The following is a 15,168-nucleotide window of genomic DNA, read 5'->3' as shown; positions in this document are numbered from 1 at the left end:
CACAGAGCAGACTATAGTAACTACAGCTAAACTCACAGAGCAGACTATAGTAACTACAGCTAAGCTCACACAGTGCAGACTACAGTAACTACAGCTAAACTCACACAGAGCAGACTACAGTAACTACAGCTAGACTCACACAGAGCAGAGCTGGAGGAAGGTCTTTCATACTGTGCCGGTATGCTACTTTAGCATGCAGTCCACGGGTCCCCGATTTACTGGTGGGGGCGGCTGGATAGCAAAGAAACACAGACACCTATACGGCTGATCCCCCTCAAACCTCTCCCATTCCAACTGCACATCGCCCTATGGAGCCACTGCACAAAGTCGTCGCTGATTCAATCTAAGACCATGGGGTTCATCCCCGCACCATAGCTTGGTTACAAAATGAGCCACCCAACAGCTCTGAGAACTGAGGACTCATTTTAAATCACCCCCTTTTGTACTTCCACATTTCTGGAAGTACTAGATATGGTGGTCATGGCTGTAGACAACTAACAACTGCACATTTTACCTTATTCAACCCATGTTCTGTGGTTGTTACTATGAGCTTAGGTATTAACTTATTGTACGTCATTTTGGATAAAAGCATCTATAAATACATGTAATGTAATGTACTGTAATGGTATGCTTACATGTACACTCATACACTAACATTATTGCAAATAAGGCAATAAGTCTTACAGTACATTCATCAGGTTGAGGCTCTTACTGACATTGAGGCAGTGGCAATGAATATGGGTTCAGTAGTAAAATGCCGGAAAATAAATACTTGTTAGTGAACAACATTTTAAGCAAAGATCATTCTGGGTTTGTGTCTAGGTAGACATCACAAGCACCCTTGATTAAAAGAGAAAGCGTGGTGCTGCACCTGTTGACTTGTCGAGGGAATCTATATGCTGTTGGCCATACACTGTTATTAGCCACTCTAGCATTGGTCTAAACTCTATGGTTGTCAGTTGGTTCAAGAAATATCTTACAGATAGAAACCAATGGACTTTCTCAAGAGGCTATCAATCAAGCTTCCTTGGGATAAACAGGTGTTCCTCCAGGTTCAATTTTGGCCCTCTCTTTTTCATTTTAGTCAATGATTTGTGGAGATCCTTCAACTCCAAAATACAGCTCTATGATGATGATATTGTCATTTATACAGAAGTTTCTTCTCCAACACAAGCAGCCAACAAGCTTCATGATCTAAAACTACTGTTGACTACTGTTATCTTTAATAAGGCTCACTCTGAGCTTACTGACCCAAACATCACCACATCTGGAGGAACACCCATTGAAAGGGTATCTTCATACAAATACTTTGGCATTTGGTTGGATGTGAAGTTGTCATTTCACACCCACATAGATTAATTGTATGCTGTTTGTTGCATATGCGTTGTTGTACATGTGAAGTTTCATTGTACAATGTGTATGGCTTGCCACTCTTATTATTGTAAAATATACATTTTGGATCTCAATTTTGGATTTAATAAAATAAATAAATCTCTTATTATCTTCATCTGATTTTAAAGATGATATCAGAATTTATAATAGCACCTTGGTTTCTTACTTATATTCTTTGAGTTTACAGTATATTCATTTGTGGGAGTTTTTGGTCCTTTGATCCAACTAAGGGAAACTAAGGCTTACAGTATAAAAGCAAATGGCAATAAGCCAGACTTGCACAGTAACCTCCTTTAGTACACACACATTGTGGGATTGACCGGACCTAGAGAATAGAACAGTGTTTGATTTACAAGATTCTTACATTCCAAAAAAGATAAATACTTTTGTGCCGTAAACTTATCTCTCTTATTTGGCAGCAGTTGCGCACACCTGGTAATGATAATCTGAGATAAATTGTATTATTTTAATAAACTGTATCCTGACATGTTGTAACAGGATTACAGAATAAACACACCCTATTGCCGATAAATGTGTGGGTTTAGTGACAGATTAAGTTTGAGAGTTTGGGATGAGAAAACTGATGGGTATGGAATGAATCCAATAGAAGTTCAACTTGCCATGGTGACTTTTTGGCTGAAATTAAAGAGGCTCCTAACTTCCGAAAATATCCTAAAATGACTCCCACGTTGTTCTATGCTGGACATTCAGACATAATTTAGAATTCCCTCTTGGTCATGCAGCACACAACATTCGGTTAGATTCCGCTGTACTTTCCCATTGCCTCATCGCGGGGAGGAGCGAACACTGAAAGACATTCTTGCACAGTTCTGTCCCCCCCGGATCAGATGAGCTTAATTTTGACATGGCTGAGTTCACTATCTGCGTTGTGGTTATTTTGTTTTCCATAATATTGACCTGGCTGTTCGGGGTCTCAAGGAAGAGGTAAGGCTGAATACTACATACTATATGCAAAAAACGCTGTGATAATTGCTAAATGAACCTGAACTTAACTGAAACTGAATTGAAACTGTTTTCACCGATACGTCGGAAGACAGTGATTTTGTCCTGGAAATAATTTTACTCGGCTACAACTCCAATAGCCTACAGTAGATATAAATCACCCATGGTATTATTTTTTTCGAATTAACATTGAGACTTACGTAAGGATTAAGACATATGCATTTAGTTGGAAATGGCTCGGAAGAAATATATGAATTCAAAAACTGTATCATGGCATTAAGTACTCTTTTGTGGTTAGGTTAATGCAGATATACAAGCAGTAGTTTCTGGTCCAATTGAAATTGTAAATGTTATTTCTGAAGACAAATTGGCCCGTGTATTTTCAAAAGTGTATTTGAATAAACATTTTAAAAATGCTGAGTAACTAAGACCATATTTATATACTATTCTATTCCAAGTTACTTTATTTCAAATAACATTTACACATCTACATTACATGCATGTTGCTAATGTAATATTTATTCAACGTTGATGTAGATACTTTGTGGCTATATTACATGTGTAAACTGAATATTATTTCGGTCCAAAAATTGATTGGGGAAACCTCCTAATTTTAACCTTGTATCGCTTTCTTTTTAATAATGAAAATGGTGCTCATTTCATGACCACTTACTGTCTGGAACTTCGGCAGCTTTACAGCAGATAAACGGGAGTACTTATTCAATTACTCCTTCGTGTAATGGTACTGACTCATATAATGGATAAAAACTTAAACTCGCGTAAGTGCATCCGCAGTACAAACATTTCATGACGGGAGGCTGGTCAAAATAGTCTCTTCGTTATTTCCTCTGGAATTGATTCTATCACGTCACCCAAATCTCTTCATACACTGTTTTTCATTGCTATTTAAAAAAAAGTAATAAACATTGTCTTGTACATGAATGATATAATGAAAGCTGTTCTGGGATTTACTTAGTTCTAATGCAGTTATCCAAGTAACTCAGTAATCCTGCTTCGTGAAACGGGGATCTGTGTTCAGGGTTACATGTCATGTCGAATGTCATAATGTTTATGTTTATTTTAAAATTCTAATTTTAACAATTGGCATCTCTCTTCTCCAAGGCAACCACGTGCAAATGAACCTCCACTGGTGAATGGCTGGATTCCTTTCCTCGGAGTTGCACTTAGCTATGGGAGAAATCCGCTAGCCTTCCTTAGATCGACTCAGAAGAAGCATGGAGATATTTTCACTTGTAAAATTGCTGGGAAGTACATTACCTTCATTACAGATCCTTTCTCATACAGTGCTGTATTTCGCCAGGGAAGGAACCTTGATTTTCAAAAGTTTGCCCTTGGATTCGCAAGCAAGGTAAATGTAAGAAACAACTGTTCCACCAAGACTTGTAAGAGTTGTCAATGCATGCTTTGTACATATCAGGCAATACAATCCTGTTGCGACATAATACATGGCTATAGAATTTAAGCTAATATTCAGAAGGTGGTATTCCTTCCAATCTAATGACATTACATTACATTACATTAATGGATTATGGCAGACACTCTTATCCAGAGCGACGTACAGTTGATTAGACTAAGCAGGAGACAATCCTCCCCTGGTCCAACGGCTGTGCAGATCTTATTGTGGCTACACCGGGGATCGAACCATCGACCTTATTTCCTTTCATTATTCTTTCTTTAACTTTTGCCTGATTATGTGCCATGGCAACAAGGTGCAGGGTGCAAGATCACAGGCTTTTAATGGCCCAAACATTCCTCACTTGATGGAAACCGAAACAATAAAAGGAAGTGGGGCAGATTAATTGCTAGTGCACTGCATTTATAGAGCTTGTTCTTCGTGATCTGTCATCATTAGCATTGAACACAATTATAATCTTGTTTTATTTAGCAATTGCACCCAGGTAATTATCACTTCCTACTTAGTGTTACATTTTCTTTCATTTGAAGTTCATGAAGCTGCTTGTATCAAGTGCATATTTATTGTGGATTGTCTGTTACAAATCATTTTAACAATTTCACTACATATTTATTTAACTCACTGGCTCCATTAAAGGAATGCTTAAGATGTTTTTGCAAGACAAAATATTTTGCCAAATGTGAATTGCTTTATTTCTGAATGCTTTTCTTACAGTATTGCAGAGTGCTTTGCTATAAAAAATAATACAGATTGGAAACAGATAAAGAAAAAAATGTACCAGTACTCTCAAGAACTAATTTATAAAATTTTTAAATCAATTCTAAATGAGATTAGAAACCAATGATATTGGTTATATGAAATCTCTCATTTGTTTTGGTGAGAAGCCTCACAGCTGAATTCTGCTCTATTTCTGGCAGTTATCAAGACAAGAAAAGATGAACATATGTATGACTTTTTCTGAATCTTTGACAGAGGGGAAGGGTCTAATCTTGTACATGTTTCTCAAGACTGGACTGGACTAGTTTCTTTGTTTTGTATATAGGTCAAAGGGTAAGTCAGGTCAAAGATAATGCCAAGATTCACAGAGGCAGCTTTAATGCAGCTTTAAAGGCTGCCTCTACACCTTGATAATGCGTAATTCATGTCTTTTTGTCTTAGGTTTTTGGACATGCAGATTTCAGCGATCCTGCGTACAGCGGCAGCTACGATGGCATTCATTCCATTTTTCGTCAGACGCTTCAAGGCCCGGCCTTGGAACAGTTAACCACCAGCATGATGGATAATACACAGATCGTCATGCAAAGAAATACGCTGCCTGGGTGGATGAAGGAGGGACTGCAAAAGTTCACCAATCGAATCATGTTTGAGGCAGGATATATGACATTATTTGGCAAGGATGAGAGGGTCCTAGCAGAGGAAGACAGTGTGGAAAAAAGGCCCTTGATGCAGAAAATCATTGAGGACTTCCTTGTGTTTGATAAGGCCTTTCCTGAGATGGCTGCTGGGGTGCCCATTCACTTCTGCTTGAGAGCTTTTAGAGCCAGAGAGGCCTTGGCTGAAATGCTTCATCACAAACACTTAAGAAGGAACCACTGCCTGTCAGCGCTCATTGAGAGAAGAATTGATGCTTTTGACCGGATTAGCCACGTCATAGATGAACTGGGAAAGGCAAGAACGCATTTGAGCATGTTGTGGGCATCTCAAGCCAATACATTACCTTCAGCCTTCTGGAGCCTCTATTACATGCTAAGGTAAAGATACAGTACTGTTCAATGGGTCCACATAACCTGGTGTATGTCTAATTCTGATAGTGTTCCTTGTTTTCCGATGTTGTTATAGGCTGATATTCGCAACACAATCTGTACAGCCTGCCTTGTTCTATATCCCCAAGACTTACAAGTCCAGTCCTGCTCCTGCTACACCACCCCGCTCATGCTGTAGCAAAATGTCTCTAAGCTTTTGCTGAGAATGCTTTCACTTTCACACTTTCAATAACTCATGGAAGGCACTGTGTTTCTTTGGCAATGCTTTTTGTTATACAGTGTCCTCAAAAATGATTTGAAGATTAATAAAAGACCATAAATTAATCAAGTACTAAGCTATATTCTAATTCTCAAACATGTGGAAAAATGTGCTACTTCAATAATCATTAATTGGAATAAACCAAAACATGTTTCTCAAATTATAAATATATTTCTTAAACAAACATTCAAATCTGTTTTCAGTACATAGAAGCACACTTCCTTCAGGAGGAAAACACCACTGACTGGTCTTCTATAGTGCTTTATGAGATTGGCAACATCGGGTGTATGGGGGAGCCATACATAATATTTCAAGATCCTTCGGCGTCTTTGGTCGAAATTTGTACACCACCTTCTTTAATATAAACCACCATTTTTTATTGATGCCAAGTCTATAGGTTGATTTTGAGTTATGCCTGAGATCATTGTTTTGCTGAAAGTTTTGTGGTCAAGCTGGAGCTTTCTGGCACTTGTGCTGCTCCCTGTGAATGCACAATTGTTGAAAGCGGAAAATGTTGTGAGGTTCTTATTTATCGTTATGTTACTTTTGGCAGTTATCTGTCCCTTCCCTTGTGACGATATGGAATTTACGTGTGTGTCACCTTATATTTATACATCAGTGAAGCAGGAAGCCAGTGTTGGCCACAATACAAAAAACATGTCAGTTCAAGTTTATTTTTGTTGGAGTTAAAACTAATAATAAGGGGTGTGAATCATTCAGATCTTTCAAGGAATAAAAACTTTTTTTTTTATCTGAGCAATTATTCTTGTTATATTATTTTAAAATGTATAAGTAAGGCCAAAAAACTTACTTGGTCAGGAGGGGTTTTATTTATTTTATTTTTTTTGCATGTATTTCAGTATAATACAGACTAAAATCCCATCTTTTCATACTGCAGGTCACCCGGAGCTTTGAACGCTGCTCAAAGAGAAGTAGACAGGGTGCTGAGGGAGTCAGATCATAATCCAGTCATCCCTGGGAGACCACTCATCCTCTCTAAAGAACAGCTAGACAGCATGTCTGTCTTGGGTACATTGTACACTGTGCACAAGCTGAAAGCTGAAAGGCAGCAGTGCTGATAACGCAATGCTGAGCATTAGAAGCTGAAATCTTACCTGTGACACTGAACATCTGTTCCAGATATTCCCTGTTTTGGGGATGGACTGTAGTCTGGGATGTAAAAATCTGAGCAGCCATTTCCTTCATTTCATTTTTTCTTGTGGTTGTTTTGTGCAAGCAAATATAGTTCCACACCACTGAATTAAATGGATGCAATACTTTGCTAACCACTGTATCTTATATGAAGTGTGTTCTGGAAGCATGCACGGTCTCAATCATGAATTTACTGAAATTCATCATTATTATTGAATATTATTATGCAGTGACATATGTTTGTTTAACTCTGGTTCATTTCAGGCAGCATTATTGAGGAAGCCTTACGTCTTTCCAGTGCATCAATAATGATTCGTGTAGTGAATCATGACTTCACCTTGGCCTTGGATTCAGGATTGACACGTGACATTCGCAAAGGGGACTACATTGCTATGTACCCCCAGATGATACACATGGACCCAGAAATCTATGAAAATCCCACGGTATGCTTTAGTCTTTCAGAATTAAAGGATATTTCTTGGGGATCTTCAGTATTTTATAAGATAAGTAATACAATACAAATATTTTTGGTTCTTCACAGGAATTCCGATTTGACAGGTATTTGGATGAAAATGGACAAAAGAAGACAGATTTCTACAAAAATGGAAGAAGGCTGAAGCAGTTCCTGATTCCATTTGGGTCTGGGACCAGTGAGTGCCCTGGACGGTTTTTTGCCATGTGTGAAATAAAGCAGTTTTTGGCTCTGGTGGTTTGGCACTATGAAATGGAGTTGGAGGATGTGGAAAACAGTCCCTTGACCACAGACAGTACCCGCGCAGGCTTGGGAATCCTCCCACCAAAGCGCGACGTTGAGCTGCGATACCGGAGCAGAGAGCATGCCTGAACCAACGGAGGGGAGACCTCGCAGTAGCTAACTCGGCCTGGTGAACACCTAATGGTGTCATAGCACGACATGTGTCTTTCCTGCACATTTTGATTGCTGTTGCACTTGAGCATTCGGTATTATGTCTCAGTGGGTGTATTTTTACAGCATATAGTTACAGCTTAGCTCGAGGTGGAGAGACTGGGCCATGTCTGGGCTAGTACTGCATGCTCTATGTGTTTCTCTAACATTTCTAATGGACACCTTCATGAGGCAACTACTGTTAAAAACCTGCAATGGACTAGACTGTCAGTATTTAACAAGGTATGTATTCAATGTGCACATATGCCTACCCTTCCTACAGAAGAAATAGCCTATCCTGTCATACCAATACCAATGTTTCATTGTTAACTTGTAATAACCGAACACTGCAACTGCAAACTATATTAATGTTCATGTTAATCCTGCCTGAATTTCAAAATGTGCATGATTGGACAGTGAGCAATATGCCTGTGTAAATGGCTATATGGTGATATCATACCCCTAGGGTAAGTATTAAATATTATCAAAAAAGTTGAATAACTGTGATGATCAGCATTAACACTCTTATGTTCCTGTGGCCATGTGTGTGCACTTGACTATTGTCAGCAGTAATAACAAAGATATCGAAAAAATAATAAGGCACTATATTGTTTCAGGCTGGCACTTGAATGTATTTCAATCGTAAATATATCTTCCTGAAATAAAGCTGTATTAAAACGTGAGTCTCGTATTGTCATATCTGTACGGAGTTTTAAATAAATTATGACACTACAGTCTCCATGAACAGACATTGAGAGGTATTATGGTTGGAAATCGTAGCCCAAATAATCGTCAAGCGTGTTTCTAGATGCGATTTTGATGGTAAATGTTTGTTATCACCACTGACCTCTAAACTGATGAATTGCTGAATTGTATTACTACATACTGTTTTTCTCCTGGTGCTTGTGTTCATAAGAAGCTGAAGCAGTGTTGTGTTGTGTTGTATGACCGGGACTGGAGATTAGAACTCTGGACCAGTTATGTGAACACACTTCGGCCACCATCGCGTCAGCAGGCAGGGCGCTCCTAGAGGTGAAGTAACAGTTCTGCGCCTGATACCTTATGGAGCCTCGGATGCGATGTACAAGGTCGTAGTCCTGGGTGTAAATAGAGCAACATCGGGAGCAGAAAAGGGGACTGTGCAGTTGCTGGGCAGTATTTGCCATTTATCCTTGACGATATTTTAAATCGAAGCACAAACGGGGATATAGCTAAATTAGCCTACCAGATCATCAGACCAAGAAAAACGCACACGAACTGCAAACATATAGCATCCTCAAGGTGAGTGACAGCGTTTGGTTGCTTGCAGTACTTGTCATATAACGTTGCTTTAGTGTTGTGCCTACGATGTTCAAAAATGCCTAAAATAAAGCTCACAGACTGTATTGCGAACCAATACGATCTGAATTGAAGTAGCCTACTGTATAATCTCATAAATAGGAGTAGGAGTAGAAATAGGCTACTACTCCCTGTTTTCCTTCGAGTGTTCATTAGCGTCGCACTATAAAGCGCTCTAAATCATAAGATGCGAAGAGCTTTTTTTGCTGAATTTTGCTGATAATTGTTTTTATTTTATTTTTTTGTGCAATTTGTAGTTATGGTGTGTATGAAAACGGAAACGTAAACCGATCAAGAACGTAAACGCTCATTCCCACTCAAAGGCGATCAATACCAATATGGCCAGCTCTACATTGACTCACAATTCCCGTTGTTCTCACTATCCTGTTGTAAAATTTTGACGCATGATACATAGCGGGAAAACGCATGTTTGCGTTAATAATGGCCATTTGTGTCGATTGTGGTGGACCTGATTACCCAATTTTTCTTTTTTCCAAGTGGTTGGGGCCATCCATTATTTATGTCCCTACGGAAATGCTTTTGGATAAATTTGACTGTGCATTGATGGTACTGCATTAGCCCACTATTAACCTGTTGTAATGCTAGTATATTTGTTTGTTTCAGATCCTATATCGGCTATGCCGTGCATAAAATAAGCAATGTGAGCCAAATAATTATTTATAACACTCCGTTTCAAAACAAAGCGGACGAGGGCTTGCTTTGCATCAACTCACTGCACCATAACACGCCCTACAGTACCACATGGATGTAATACCCGCTGTGGCTTACGTTTTATTGTCTTTCAGAATCAGTCAAGTGCATCAGAAAAATGTCGCTGTATCCGTCGTTAGAGGACATGAAGGTGGATAAAGTCTTGCAGGTATGTTTAGCCTTTAAGTTCATATGTGTCATTGTTTCAGTGCTAATGCCAAGGTGGAATCAGTTCTCTCGTATGTTTTTGTTTTTCAGAATTAAAACTATCTGGTGTATTTTGTTTTTATGTACCTATATTGTGCACAGTCGATAAGTTGTTCCATTGTGCTTGTTTTCTCCTTTCATAAATGTTGCTCAGGCTCAGAGTGCTTATGCAGCAAGCCCATCAAAGCCAGCTGCACTACCAGAGGCATCCAATCTGAATTCTGCTGAGGAGAGTAATGGTAGGGTACTGCTTTATGATGCATTGTAAAGACTACTGAGACAACTTAACTGATTTAAAATACAGGATACCTTTTAGCAACATCAATACATTATAAAAGAATCTCAAGCAACATTGACACTTCCATGACCTTATCTGTATGGTGCATTGTTGTTAAGAGGGGGTTGTTGACATAAATCATGTATTGATTTTTTTTTTTCTCCAAGGTTTTTCTGTGGCTAGGAGTTTTGCAGTATAAAGCACTAATTTTGACACACCTATACCTTGACTTGTCTTTAGATGTAACCAATTCCCAGTATTTAATATACACTATTAGGCATACCTGTACACCAGCTTGTTAATGCAAATATTTAATCAGCCAATCATGCAGTAACTAAATGCATAAAAGCATACAGGTCAAGAGGTTTAGCTGTTTTTCAGACCAATTATCAGAATCGGGAAGAATGTGACTTTGACTTTGACTATGGAATGATTGTTTGTGCCAGACAGTGTCATTTGAATATCCCAGAAACCGCTGATCTTCTGGGCTTTACATGCACAACATTCTTTGCAGAGTTTGCAGAGAAAGGTGCAAAAAACAGCAGCAGAAGACCAATAACTAAAAGATATGTAGTATCTTTGTAAAATGCTTGTGGTTTCTGGCCCATGAATCTAGTTCCCAGGCACAGAAAAAGCTGCATAGTTGCATATTGAGCAGAGAACATTTACACTAAGCAGACAAATGCACTTTCAAAGAGTCAGAAAACTGACAAAAGATTACACTTTACACAAGTCATGACATGAGTGTTCTATTTATTTATTTTTTCATAACACAGATGATAAAGGTCATAGGAATGTTTATATTGCATGACAGTTTGACAGGAACATTTTTTTTCTTGATTTCTTCCCCCCCAGGCCTGTACCCAAGACTGTACCCAGAGCTGACAGAGTTTATGGGTCTGAATCTGACAGAGGATGCTCTGCAGCAGGCATTTTCAGTGGTACCAGCAGACAGTTACTCTGGGGTAAATCGTCCCCAGTGAAATCAAGTTGTTGTAGTCTCACCAAAAAATTTGATTATTCTGTGTTTAGTTTCATTTGTTAATCAGTGGAACAGGGGCCTTAGTTAGATGAATAACTGCAGAAACTAAAACTTGGAACAGCAATTTTGACTTCAGTTCATGCTCTAAATTTGGGCAGGGCCTGGGTTTTACTCAGTGCAGTTATCTGGCAAACTCAATAATCCAGCGTTTTGTCTCATGGTGTATGAAGTAAACTAGTAAATTAGAAGTAGCTTTAATTCTATTGTACCCTTTAAATGATCCTTTTATCCATTTATCCCACTATCCCCTTTTTGAAATTTTAAAATAGTAATCAGGAAAACGAAAAGCATTTTCGTTAAATTTTCCAGGAATAGAGCTGTGGTTAATCCATAATTCCTTTGTGTTTACCCTGCGTTCTTTGTTGTTCACTCTCTAACACATCCCATTCTTTTCTTACTGGCAGCAAATTGCAACAAGGTCCTCAGCTCTGAGTTACATGACTGCCCCGATCACAGGGAATGACTGTGGATTGCGCAGGGCTGAGATAAAGCAGGGCGTCAGGGAGGTGATCCTGTGCAAAGACATGGAGGGCAAGATCGGCCTGCGCTTGAAATCTGTGGATAATGTAAGACACCAATGCTACCATACCAACGAGCCTTTCAGTCAGTGGAACACTGTTCAGGTTTATTTCAAATATAAGAAGAGTTTGACTACTTTAGATTTGAAAAAATAAATGCAATTCATTTTGTATGATATATTTAATCTGTACAGGTCTACAGCCTGCCATTTTGAACATCCAAATTCACCATTGTAAGTGTTTATAAAAGTGTATTTTACAGTCTGCACTTTAATGTTTATATGTTGTGTGTGCTTTCTATGTATGAGTAAAGCTATTGTCCTTGGCAACATGGACAGGATTGTTGTAGTTCAAGGGAAGCAAGCCACAGATGTGTTGGTGCTGATTAACCGGTTGCACGACACAGAGACACAGGCCCATGGCTGTGTTACAATGTGGCAGGTGATGTTTTGCAGGGAGTGTTTGTCCAGCTTGTGCAAGCGAACACAGCCGCCGCACTGGGGGGGCTGCGTTTTGGGGACCAGGTGCTCCAGGTCAACGGGGAGAACTGCGCAGGGTGGAGCACAGACAAAGCCCACAAGGTGCTGAAGAACGCGCCCGCTGAAAGGATAGCATTTGTGCTGCGGGATAGGTAAGGGCTTCTCCCTGCATTATTTATGTCTGGTGACAGTTGCGTCGCTGAAATATTCATCTGGTCACTAACCCAGCACCGACCTTCCCCCCGCCTCTTGTGACAGGCCGTTCGAGCGCTCAATCACCCTCCACAAAGACGCCAACGGACAGCTGGGCTTCATTTTCAAAAAGGGGAAGATAACGTTCATCGTTAAGGACAGTTCTGCTGCCCGAAATGGGCTTCTCACTGACCACCACATTTGTGAAGTGAATGGACAGAACGTTATTGGGCTCAAGGTAACCAAGGCCGCATACGTACCTATCTGCTAACTCATTTTGCTCCTTTAACAAGCTTTTTTTCAAAAGTAAAACAGTATGAAATAATTTTGCCTGATTACAGGATTCTCATAGTCAGTGAGCAGCTTTCCTGCTTAGTCAGGCAGTAGGCTCACTTCAAAACATCAGTCTGTACTGTAGTTATCACACGCATGACATATTCTATTTTCCTAGACATAGTGAAGTGTAACCCTAATAAAGTAATTTTGTATTAGCAGTGTTCTCTTGTACGATGATTTTAGCTGTGACTCGAGATAAGTCAAATCACAGCTACAGTACTCAAGGTTTCCCTAGCACTACAAGCACTCTCTCAAAAGCTTCCATTGTTTGTGTAACTTCTTATATCTTCTTTTCACTTGTTTATATTGGATGGTCATTTGAAATATTCAAACTGTCTGAAAGAGCTGTTGGTGTTTTGCCTGTTTTTATTCTCACAGGATCCTCAGATTTCTGACATTCTGAATTCGGCTGGAAATGTAATTACAGTAACTATCATGCCCACAGTTATCTTTGAACACATGATGAAAAAGTGAGTATTACTGATGAAATCAAGGGCTACAACTGGATAATCCATTAAAACATCTTTCACAAAAAGGCACAGCTTGTGTACAGTTGGCTGAAATTGACCTTTTGTCTCCAACCTTCACTGAACTTGCATGTACACACAAACACACACAGGCAAACACACGTGTACACAAATCCTAAAGTAACACATATATTGTCCAACTATGATTTTTGCATGATTTTAATAAATATATATAGCATTATTTCTCCATGTTCTGTACAAATAAACTCTGCGATAGGGCAAATGTTTTGTGTCCTTAAAGGTGGAAATATCGTTAACAAATCTGATGCAACATTTTCCCTTCCTTTAAAACATACTGTATGTACAGTGCTTAATGGCAATCACTGGAAATGGATCAAGCCAAATTATGCTGACATTGTCGTCTTCCCTATACAGGATGTCTTCGAGCATTGTGAAGAGCTTAATGGACCACTCCATTCCTGAGGTATAAAGGTCAAGTCATGCGTCTGAGAGCTCCTGTTGGGTTTCCCTTATTTCCCCCATCGGGATTCCACGAGTCCCTGCTTCACAACAGCTTCCTGCCTTTAGACAGCCCAAAACCCTGTCTGTACCCTGTATTAAAAACAACTACTGCTGCAGCTAGTTTTTTTGTTGTTGTTGTTTTAAATTGTTGCACAAGTATGTGTGCTCAACCCAGGACTCAACAACACCTTTTTTTTTTCCAGCAGAGTAATCTTCAATCTTGCCGGTTTGAAAAATCTCTTAATATTTTGTGCTGTCTGCATAAATGTCAGGAACGGACATTTTATGGGTGTTGTTTTACGCAGAGGTTCATTTCAGTCCTAGACCTCTAAACATTTATGCCTTGATTTTCAATGTCTACAATGTTGCCTTTTTGTTTAATAAAACCCATTTGTTGAGCAAGTCTATATTTAATCTTGATCACATTTAGAGGGATAAACTATATTATTTGGTTGAAGTATGTTCTGTTAATTATTGTATTGTGCTCCATATATCTTTGGGGAGTTTCCTCCCTACAGTCTCCTCTCCTCCAGCCTTCAGATGCTGGGACAGTAACTCATGTGAACTCTACCAATGCACATTGGTTGACTGCTCTGTGATTGAAATTTCTCTTTGAAAGCCATTAAAAAAAATCAGCTATGAAATTGATTCAATGTATTTTTTAAAATATTTTTAGAATTAATATATTTACAAAAATATTTAGCATAATGCGAAGAATTATATTTTTATTTTTCATAACATAACTTGTAATTAAAAATATGCTAGCGCATAAGCTTATGTGATATTTACCACGGTTGTGGTGCTTTGTTACTCATTTCCCACATTGGTTCAATGTGTTGCCACAGCAGCACAAAGGTACATACATACCACAAATCTATACAATGACATATTCATTTCATCCAGGAATCTTCACTGAAAAAACATTAACCAAAAAAACAGAAAATGGTCAATTTCAACATTCTCATGTTCTTGTTTCAAAAATGAATACTTTGTGTTATTTGCATTTAAAAAGGCTGATGTTTTTATTTATAAACATGATAGAGAAATGTACTATGCTGGCCTTATGACTCCAAAGCGTCCCGTTCTGAAGGGGATTGACTATTCTGAGCATCCAGGAATGCAGTTTAAACACCGATCTGAAACCAGGGCATTCAGGAAATGGAGGCATAACGGACATCTTGAATGTACAGTGTGACTGAAAGCTGCAGGTA

The 15,168-nt window shown here is 38.9% G+C and overlaps 2 protein-coding genes across 2 annotated transcripts; both read left to right on the top strand.

Moving 5' to 3' along the window:
• The first annotated feature begins 2,225 nt into the window (after positions 1 to 2,225).
• On the top strand, positions 2,226 to 8,551 carry LOC133126509 (cytochrome P450 7A1). Its single transcript, XM_061238798.1, has 6 exons — positions 2,226 to 2,337; positions 3,478 to 3,724; positions 4,949 to 5,541; positions 6,711 to 6,841; positions 7,229 to 7,407; positions 7,506 to 8,551. The coding sequence occupies exons 1-6, from the start codon at positions 2,258 to 2,260 to the stop codon at positions 7,806 to 7,808; spliced, it is 1,533 nt and encodes a 510-aa protein (XP_061094782.1). The 5' UTR covers positions 2,226 to 2,257; the 3' UTR covers positions 7,809 to 8,551.
• Positions 8,552 to 8,789: 238 nt separating this feature from the next.
• On the top strand, positions 8,790 to 14,601 carry sdcbp (syndecan binding protein (syntenin)). Its single transcript, XM_061238799.1, has 9 exons — positions 8,790 to 9,149; positions 10,013 to 10,086; positions 10,279 to 10,363; positions 11,257 to 11,366; positions 11,848 to 12,009; positions 12,417 to 12,592; positions 12,699 to 12,870; positions 13,347 to 13,438; positions 13,871 to 14,601. The coding sequence occupies exons 2-9, from the start codon at positions 10,036 to 10,038 to the stop codon at positions 13,923 to 13,925; spliced, it is 903 nt and encodes a 300-aa protein (XP_061094783.1). The 5' UTR covers positions 8,790 to 9,149; positions 10,013 to 10,035; the 3' UTR covers positions 13,926 to 14,601.
• The last annotated feature ends 567 nt before the right edge of the window (positions 14,602 to 15,168 follow it).

The sequence above is a fragment of the Conger conger genome, chromosome 4, assembly GCF_963514075.1.
Source record: "Conger conger chromosome 4, fConCon1.1, whole genome shotgun sequence".
In the NCBI taxonomy this organism is placed as follows: Eukaryota; Metazoa; Chordata; class Actinopteri; order Anguilliformes; family Congridae; genus Conger; species Conger conger.
This window is presented reverse-complemented; position numbering and strand designations above follow the sequence as displayed.